General features: G+C 37.0%; 1 protein-coding gene across 1 annotated transcript in view; it reads right to left on the bottom strand.

The window, feature by feature from the left end:
• ULK4 (unc-51 like kinase 4) overlaps positions 1–10,121 on the bottom strand; it is a gene marked incomplete at its 3' end in the record, with an annotated part of 718,552 nt that overhangs the window by 584,473 nt on the left and 123,958 nt on the right. The window contains exons 14-15 of the mRNA XM_007949711.1: positions 3,906–4,087; positions 2,990–3,036 (exon numbers count right to left, since the gene is read on the bottom strand). Of these exons, the coding sequence (XP_007947902.1) occupies positions 2,990–3,036; positions 3,906–4,087 (229 nt within the window). The remainder of the gene's footprint in view (positions 1–2,989; positions 3,037–3,905; positions 4,088–10,121) is intronic.

Below are 10,121 nucleotides of genomic sequence, written 5' to 3'. Positions count from 1 at the left end.
ATTTGCTAATACTAGAGATTGAAAATTTTGCTATAGATTGTCAATAAATGAATGAGTAGTTACACACAAAAAAAATAAAATCATTAATTTAAAAATTAAGGCATAAAATCAATAGGTTGGTAAAGCAAATACTAAATACAAAAAGTCACTATTATGCAGAGGAAAAACACAAATATACAATGTCATGGAAAAGGAATGGTAAATAACCAGAAATACAGACCAAACCAAAACCAAACTCACTGCTGTCGAGTCAGATCTGACTCCTAGCAACCCCTCCTTGGGTTTCCGAGGTGTTATCATTACAGAAGTATATTGTCCAAACTTCCTTCCAAGGAGTGGCTGGTGAGTAGGAACTGCCAGCCTTTTGGTTAGCAGTCAAATGCTTTAGGCACTAAGCTACCAGAGCTCCCAGAAATATAGAGAAAATTAAAATAATTCCTTCATAGGAAAATATAAACTACCAAATTTGACTCATAATTGATCAAAGTATTTTGCCAAGAGTATGAAAGAAAAAATTAGTACCCACGTATATAAAATACTTGGAAGGAAGGTTGGGCAGTCTACTTCCATAGTGATACCACCTCAGAAACCCAAGGAGGGGTCGCTATGAGTTGGGTCTGACTTGATGACACATAACAACAACAACAATATAAAATACAGCATACAAACATACAATGAAGTGTAACTACTGAAAGATAGCACATACATGTTGTCAATGAATATGTGCAAGACAACAAATATATAAACAAAGGTTCCTACTGGATGATAAGGAAAGTAGAGGACATGCATATTAAATAACAGGGGCAGTGTATCACTTAGATAAAAATAGTGGATAAGTGCACCCATCTGAGAATGTCCTGGTGTGTATAAAGACATTTAGGCACACAGTACAGTTTATGACTGTAAGTGGAGCAAGACATCTTGGAGGATGGTCATTAAGTGTCAACAATGCTCATGTCTAAATGGTGATATTGGTATCTGAAAACTTTCTTTTCCAAGTATGTTTCCTTTATTTAAAATGATTGGCAAGATTACAAAATTTGATAAATACCCAATGTTGAAAGTTCTAGCAAAAGGCCATTTTCATACATACTGACTGGGAATATGTATTGATAAAGTTTCTGAAGGACATTTCAGCTATTTACCATAAGTCACAAAAATATTCTCTTTAGACAATTTTTTCTAAGTCTATGAATCGTCCCTAAGGGGAAAAAGGAAAACACAGATAGGCACAAAGATTCGAGCACAAATGTTTATCGAAATATTTTTTACAGTATCATCTACCTAAAAATGGAGAATAGGGTAAATAAAATGATCAGATATACATAACACAATACAAGGCATCTAATAAAAACATGGAGCTCTGGTGGCGCAGTGCCTAAGGCATTTGAGTGCTAACCAGAAGACTGGTGATTCAAACCCACCAGCCACTCCTCAGAAGGAAGATTAGGCAATTTACTTCCATAGAGATACTGCCTCAGAAACCCAAGGAGGGGTTACTATGAGTCGAATCAACTTGACGGCAGTGATACCTTAGGCAAATCATTGACATTTTTAAAATAATATATATATTGCAGGGAGAAAAGAAACTTCTAAAATTAGATTATGTCATCCTAATTTAGTTCTATATTTAGAACAAAGCTAAGAATAAACATACCTACTTCACAGTGGTTTTCTCCCAGGCTAAATTAAGGACCCTTATTTTATGCTATCAAGGAAACACGACCTGGGGTCAGAGAAGGCATCATCGGAAGAAGAGTATGAATGGAAAAAACTAAATAAAGGTCTAGGAAGGGATTACCACCTTAGTGTTTATCATTTCCCTAAAATTAAAACTTTTTTACAATTAAAATTCAGTTGAAAGAGTGGAAAAATTAGTTTTAAAACAGTATTTGGAAAGGGTTAAGGATGTTTACTTTTGCCAATCAGCAGGGGGCACTCCAATCAAGGATATCATTTAAACTCTCACAGGCTGTAAACTCAGAAGACTGGGCAATTTACTTCGGTAGAAATACTGCCTCACTCGACAGCAGTGAGTTTGGTTTTTGTTGAGTTTTATTGTCTAGATCCCCACATTTTGTAGATATGGACAAATGATTACCATCACACCACTACCACATTTCATAAACACTGCATGTTGTCATGTTTTTCTCCTAATCATGCATGATAAGCAGGCTCAATGTTAAGAACTAAAACTTCCAATCTTCTGAAGAATAGTAAGCTACCACTAAAAAGCAGAAAGTATTTCATATACTTACCTTATTCAAACTTTAATTATTACCAAAAATCTATGAGGTAGATATGCTATCCGCACCTTATAGATGAGGAAATTGAATTTCAGCAGGTGAAACAATATGCCCGGGGGATGGACTTAGGATCCATATCCAGCTTCATCTGAATCTGAAGCCTGTGCCTTTTCAGGGCCCCAAAATCCCCAGAGGTTGTAACTCAGAAAAAGGAAGTCATCTAGCCAAGTCTTATTGGCAACTGGCCAATAAAAAGGCCTAGAGCCTTGTAACATTTTATCTAATGTGTTTCTCACCATACCATGAAACGTCTATAAAAATCAAGTATACTTTCTTCCATGAGGAGCTTATAACGCATATTCCTATTAGATCTTAACGTCATAGGGAGGCTAAATTCTATACAAGGGAAAGGAAAAACTAAGGATATACAACTAGATTAAATTATGGAGAGGAGTTAAAAAATCTGATAATAAAGAGTAAAGGAGTAACAGTTAATAGTTTCCCAAAGTAATTTATATTATCCCAGAGTTATATTTGTAATATTAGAATAAATACTATTTTTAATTCTTTTTTTAAAATTTACAAGTAAGATTCCTACACAATTGTCTATGACACAATGCCATCATTACTTCAGTATAACTTATGATAATTATTTAGGAATCTGCTTTTGATAAATATGTATGTTGTGACTACTTAATAAAATCATGAAAAGTAATTTTTTAAAAAACAAAAATGTTACTTACATATCCCAGTTTGGTGCTATTCGCAAATGCTGGATTAGCAATTGGAACTAGAATAAAAAATTAAAATGGACATTTCATCCATGGAATAACAGAGAGGACCACTCAGTTAACAAGTCAGACCTTTCACACACTTAAATGTGACTCTTGCACCAAGGAGATAATTACTGACAAAAATGCAAATAGCACTGAAAAGCTAAAAATTTAAACTAAGAACAGAGCTTTCAGTTTCTTCTACCCATATATATTCTCTAAATGCCTCTTCCATCCCAGACACACACCCGCTACCAAAAGATAACTTCCATACTATCCTGCAAGCAAGTAAACTTAAATTTTTTCAAGCTAGTTTCCAAGCGAGGGATTACTGTGAAAAAAAAACACCTCTAGACCACTACAGTTCTTTCCTGATGACTTCAAAAATTCTGCCAAATTCCCATGATTTTACCAATGAATCAAGACAGTCTAGGAAGTTATATTCTCAGAGGAAAAAGAAAAAAAAAATGTCATAGAGACTCACACCACCCCCCATATCACATCAGAAACATTGACCTTTACGAGATTGGCCCAGTTAAGGAAGCCCACTCCACAGCTCACTCCAGGAGCTGATGAAAAGTCTGTATTGTGACTTCAAATATGAAATCTTATAGTTATGACAAGTTAACATAGAATGCAAATCTGAGTATTCAAAAAAAAAGGTCCAAAATCACTGTCCACTCAACTGCTTTTTTAGTCCTAACAATCAAACAAAGATTAATTTTGGTAAACCTATAATTTTGATAAATCACTATTTTTTTCACTATAATTCTATCAAATTACCATTTTAGCACTTGTCTTAATCTCTATAGAGATGCAAAAATTAAGGGCACAGGTATGTTGCAAGGGCCATGGTAAAGTTTTTCTTCACAACTTGACTACCTACCAGTGGGGAGTGGAGGAGCCTGGTGGCCACCTCCTTGTGACCAGCCACCACACACAAATAGCAAAGGAGATTGAGCTTGGCCCGAGAGGCCCCGGTACCCTTCTCAGTGGAGTCGATCTGTGAGCACACTTGTTGCAAAAAGTCATTCCAATCTTGGTCTTTCAGAAATACTAACTTATCCACTGCAGAGGTAAGAAAATAATAAAAGTGCATTATATAAAAAGGATTGGCAAAAACATCACAAGAGCAATAAAATGCAGCACAGAATATCAACAGCTAGAGACCCTCCTAACTTGACACTGTCAAAATCAAAAAATACTCCAAAGATGACACCAGTTTTATTCATACTTCTACACTCATTTCTTTTTCTACCCATGGAGTTTTTTAATTACTTCAAGAGAAAACCATACTGAAAAAAGAAGGCAAGTTTCTAAGTAAAAATTATCCTGCAACCTAGAATATAATAAAATGCGAAGTTAGATTATATTGCAAGAATACAAGATAATACTTCTGTAAATAAAGCAACTTGGCTAAAAATACTGGAAAAGCCAAAGATTCTACAGTTGTTAAAAGATTAAAATGAGATACCACTAAGCATCACCAGGTTATGTTATAATGTCTTAATCATCTGGAATCCCTATTTCCAAACCTCTACATAAACAAAAGGCAAAAGCAGGGCAAATTAGATGGCATCCACTGTCAATGTATTTTAGCCAATCTCAGTCTTTAAGCAAAATTATAGTAATAATTTCCTAAATAATTCAAAGTAAAGAGAATAAAGAATTATATTGGTGTTGTTAGGTGCTGTTGAGTTGGGGCCAACTCATAGCAACCCAATGTACAACAAAATCAAACACTGCTCAGTCCTGCACCAGCCCCACAACCCTTGCTATACCATCCTTGCAGCCACTTTATTAATCCATCTCATTGAGGGCCTTCCCCTTTTTCTGTTGACCCTCCACTTTACCAAGCATGATATCCTTCTCCACGGAATGGTCTCTTCTGACATGACCAAAGTAGGTGAGACGAAGTCTGGCCATTCTCGCTTCCAAGGAGGATTTCAGCTACACTTTTTCTGGGACAGATTTGTTCATTCTTCTGACAGTCCACTAGACTTTCAGTATTCTCCAACAACATCACAACTCAAAACCATCAATACTTCTGCTGTCTTCCTTTTTCACATTGTCCAGCTTTCACATACATGTGAAGTGATTAAAAACACCATGGCTTGAGTTAGGTGCCCCTTAGTCTTCAAAGAGCCATCTTTGCTCTTCAGCACTTTAAGGAAGTCAACTGCAGCAGATTTACCCAGTGGAATATGTCATCTGATTTCTTGACTGCTGCTTCCATGGGTGTTGATTGAGGAACCAAGTAATATGAAATGTTTGATAACTTCAGTCTTCTCTCCATTTATCTTGATGCTGTTTACTGGTCCAGTTGTGAGGATTTTCATTTTCTTTATGGTCAAGTGTAATCCATGCTGCAGACTGTAAGTCTTTAATCTTTATCAGTAAGTGCTTCAAGTCATCTTCACTTTCAGCAAGCAAGGTTGTGTCATCTTCATATCAGAGATTGTTAATAAAGCCTTTCTCTAATCCTGATGCCAAGTTCTTCTTCATATAGTCCAGCTTCTTGGATTATTTGTTCAGCATTCAGATTGAATACGTATGGTGAAAGGATACAACCCTGACACACTCCCTTCCTGATTTTAAACTACATAATATCCCCTTGTTCCATGTGAACAACAGCCTCCTGGTCTATGTCCAGGTTCTTCATGAGCACAATTAAGTATTTTGGGATTCCCATTCTTCTCAATATTATCCATAATTTGTTATGATCCATATATGATCCAATACCTTTCCATAGTGAATAAAACACAAGTAAACTTCTGGTATTCTTTGCTTTCAGCCAAGATCCATTTGTTATCAGCAAGAACATCCCTCATGCCCCATCCTCTTCTAAATTCAGTTTGCATTTCTGGTAGTTCTTAGTCAATATACTACTGCAACTTTGTTTTTTAATGCATTTTATTGAAATATAATTTATGTACAGTGAAATACACAAAACTAAAGTGACATGGGTCAATGCATTTTCCTTCCCCTCTCCTCCCACCCCTGGCAACCAACAAAGAAAGTTTCCCTCCATATATAAACCTGTCCTTGACCCTCCACAACAATGAGCTAATACTATATTTGTCCTTCTGTAACTGCCTTATTTCACTCAGCATAATGTCCTCCAAGTTCAACCACGTTATATGGTGTTATTCAGACTCTACATTATTCTTTAGTGCTGCATAGCATTCCATAGTTTGGTCATCCACTCTTCCGCTGATGGGCATGTAGGTTGTTTCCATCTTTTTGCTACTGTAAATAGTGCTGCGATGAACATGAGTGTGCATATGTCTGTTCCTGTTCTGGCTCTCACCTCTCTAGGATATATACCTAGTAATGGGATTGCTGGGTCAAATGGTATCTCCAGTTCCAGCTTTCTAAGGAATCATCATAATGCTTTCCACAGTGGTTGTATCACTTCACAGTCCCACTAGCAGTGAATGAGAGTCCCAATCTCTCCACATCCTCGCCAACATTTGTTATTTTCTGTCTCATTGAACCTTGCCATCAGTGCTGGGGTGAGATGGTATGTCACTGTTGTTTTGATTTGCTTCTCTCTGATGGCCAATGATCGTGAGCATCTCTTCATGTATTAGCTGGCCACCTGAATATCCTCCTTGGTGAAGTGTCTATTCATGTCTTCTGCCCATTTTTCAACTAGATTGTTAATCCCTTTGCTGTTGAGGCATTGGAGTTTTCTATAAATCTTAAAGATAAGTCCCTTACCAGATATGTAATTATCGACAAGTATGAATTTGTTGCTGTCACTTTTGTTATGTGTTTTTCATGGTGTTGATTTCTTTGTTCCATGTGATTTTCAATGCTGAGCTCATTTTGTTTATGAATTGTGTTATCACTTCCTTTGTTACTATTACTTTAGTGTTTGCTAAATGTTTGTGCTGGTCCTCTATTGTATTTTGATGTGAAAGTTTATCATTTTTCTTTGAGGTTACCCTGTGATTTATAGTTTTCTTCCCAAGTTTAGAACAGTCCATTCTCTTTAGTTCCATAGCTGGGCTGGTTTCTGAGTTATGTCATCACGTGTTAATGGTCAGTTGTTGTTGGCTATTGCTGCTCTCTGTTCAAAGGACTCCCTTTAGCTTCTCTTATAAGGTTGGTCTGGTTTTAACAAATTCCCTTAATTTCTGCTTATCTGGAAATGTCCTAATTTCACCATCATATTTGAGGGACAATTTTGCTGGGTACATAATTCTTGGTTGGAAATTTTTCTCTTTCAGGTTTTTATATATACCTTCCCATTGTCTTCTCGCCTGCACGGTTTCTGCCAAGAAATCCAAGCTTAGTCTTATTGGTTGCCCCTTGTAAGTAACTTTTCATGTTTCCCATGTTGCTTTCAGGATTCTTTCTGTGTCTTTGGTTTTGATAAGTTTGATGATGATATGTCTTGGTGTTTTTCTTTTGGGGTCTATCCTGTATGGGGTTCGTTGGACTTTCTGAATGGATTATTCTCATCTTTCATCATACCAGGAGAATTCTCTTCCAACAAATCTTTGACAATTTTCTCTGTGGTTTTATTTGTTTCTTCCTGTTCTGGAATTCCGATTACATGTAGGTTATTCCTTTTGATTGTATCCCCACATGAACCTTAGGCTTTCTTCATTTTGTTTTGATCTTTTTTCTGATTGATCGCTTTCCAGAGAATATTGAGGTATTTACCTTTAATCTCGCTAATTCTGTCTTCCATTGATTCAGTTCTACTCCTTTGCCCATTCAATGTCTTATCTATTTCTGAAAATGTAGTATTAACCTTCTGGATTTCTGTGTGTACATTTTGTATCATTTCCAATTTTTCATTTATTTTGTCATTTTGTTCTTATATTGTCTTTTGAAATTTTTGTAGGGTTTTCTCTGTGTTTCCCTCAATTTTGTTAGTGTTTTCCTTGATCTTTATCTCAATTCATTGAAGATACCTAAATATAACTGCTTTGAATTCCTTGTCAGGGAGTTCCAATGCTTCATCTTCCTCAGGGATATGTTTTGGATCTGTATCCTGGTCATGTGTTTCTCCTGCTTTATATTGCTTCTTTGTATGCACTGTGATGGTCTATTGTCTCCAAGGCATTGTGACGTTTTTGTGTTTATATTTAATTAGTGATTGTATATTGGAGTGACTTGCCCACGATTTTAGTTTTATTTGTGCTGTTTGTATGTTATCTACATAAGCAGGGTACTGTTCTGTGCTCCTCTGTTCACTAGATGGCAGCACTTATACACTCACGACCTGTCTCCTTTCCCGTTGTCAGCATCCCATATGTCCCTGTTGTCCATGGCAAACAAAGCCATTCTTAGGTCTGGAATCCGAATGAGAATGCTGTCACTTTAAAATCCAAGATGGCCACCACTTGTGAAGATTCAAAATGGCTGCACCCTCAGGCACATTAAATATCCAAAATGGCCATGCCCTCAGTCACTTTAAATATCCAAAATAACCGCCACTTGTAAACATTCGAAATGGCTGCATCCTCAGTCACTTTAAATATCCAAAATGGCCACCACTTGTAAACAATCAAAATGGTTGCACCTTCTGAATAGCGGGAAGTCCACAGCTCAGGTTGTCTCCTTCCTTGCTATTTCCCTTCCTAGTCATAGGCCATCATCACAGTCACCCCTGCAGCCCTTGGCAACCAGGGCTAATCTGTAGGTTAATTCTCAGGTCCCAATACCACTTGGAAATATTCAAGCTGTTGTTTCCATCAGAGTAGCAGACAATCCACTGGACCGAACGTCTCTGTACTCACTGTTTTTGTTCGTGTTTTTCCACTAGTTGGTGCCTAATCCACTTCTGTATACTTCCTTTCAAAACTCAGGGCTCCAGAATTATCTTCTGTATCTCTGTCAATTGGTTTCTCTTTTCTTTGTTGAAAAGGATCTGTGTAGCTTGTCTGCCTATTCCTCCATCTTACTAGAAGTCCCTCTGCTGCAACTGTTTTTGAATTATCTTCAGTAAGATTTTATCTGTGTGTGATATTAATGATATTGTTCAGTAATTTCCACACATTCTGTGGGATCACCTTTCTTTGGAATAGATAAAAATATGGATCTCTTTCAGTCAGTTGGCCAAGTAGCTGCTTCCACATTTCTTGGCATAGATAAGTAAGTACTTCCAGCACAGCATCTGTTTGTTAAAACATCTCAATGGATATCCTCTCAATTCCAGAAGTCTTGTTTTTTGCCAATTCCTTCAGTGCAGCTTTGACTTCTTCCTTCAATACCATCAGTTTTTGATCATACTCCACCTACTGAAATGAATAAACATTGACCAATTATTTTTGGTACAGTAACATTGTATATTCCTTCCATCTTCTTTTGATGTTTCCTGCATCAGTCAATATTTTGCCCACAGAATCTTTCAATAATGCAGCTCAAGTCTTGAATTTTTTCTTCAGTTTTTTCAGCTTGAGAAATGCCAAGCATGTTCTTCTCTTTCGGTTTTCTAACTCCAGATCTTTGCACGTTTCCTGAGAGTAACTGACTTTGTCTTCTTGAGCTGCTCTTTGAAATCTTCTGTTCAGCTCTTTTATCTTGTCATTTCTTCCATGTGCTTTAGCTACTCTCCATTCAAGAGCAAGTTTCAGAGTCTCTTCTGCCATCCGTTTTGGTCTTTTCTCCCTCTCTTGTCTTTTGAATGACCTTTTGCTCTCTTCATGTATGATGTTCTTGATGCTATCCCACAATTCATCTGGTTTTTGCTCACTGGTGTTCAATGCATCAAATCTCAGAAGGAAGATTGGGCAATCTACTTCCATAGAGATACCACCTTGGAAAGCCAAGGAAGGGTCAGAAACAACTTGATGGCAGTGAGGCCATGGTCATGGCCTCAAATCTATTCTTTAGACGGTCTCTAAATTCCGATGGGATATAATCAAGGTCAAGTTGGTTCTCGTGGACTTGTTTTAATTGTCTTCGGTTTCAACTTGAACTTGCATATGAGCAGTTGATGGTCTATTCCACAGTCAGCTCCTGGCCTTGTTTTGGCAGAAGATACTGAGTTTCTCTATCACCTCTTTGCATAGATGTAGTCAATATGATTCCTCTGTATTCCATCTGGCAAAGTCCAAATGTATAGCTGCCATTTATGTTGTTG

The sequence above is a fragment of the Orycteropus afer genome, unplaced genomic scaffold, assembly GCF_000298275.1.
Source record: "Orycteropus afer afer isolate SDZICR_OR568_19922 unplaced genomic scaffold, OryAfe1.0 scaffold00250, whole genome shotgun sequence".
Taxonomy (NCBI): Eukaryota; Metazoa; Chordata; class Mammalia; order Tubulidentata; family Orycteropodidae; genus Orycteropus; species Orycteropus afer.
Note: the sequence above shows the minus strand (reverse complement) of the source record. Positions and strands in the feature narration are given on the sequence as shown.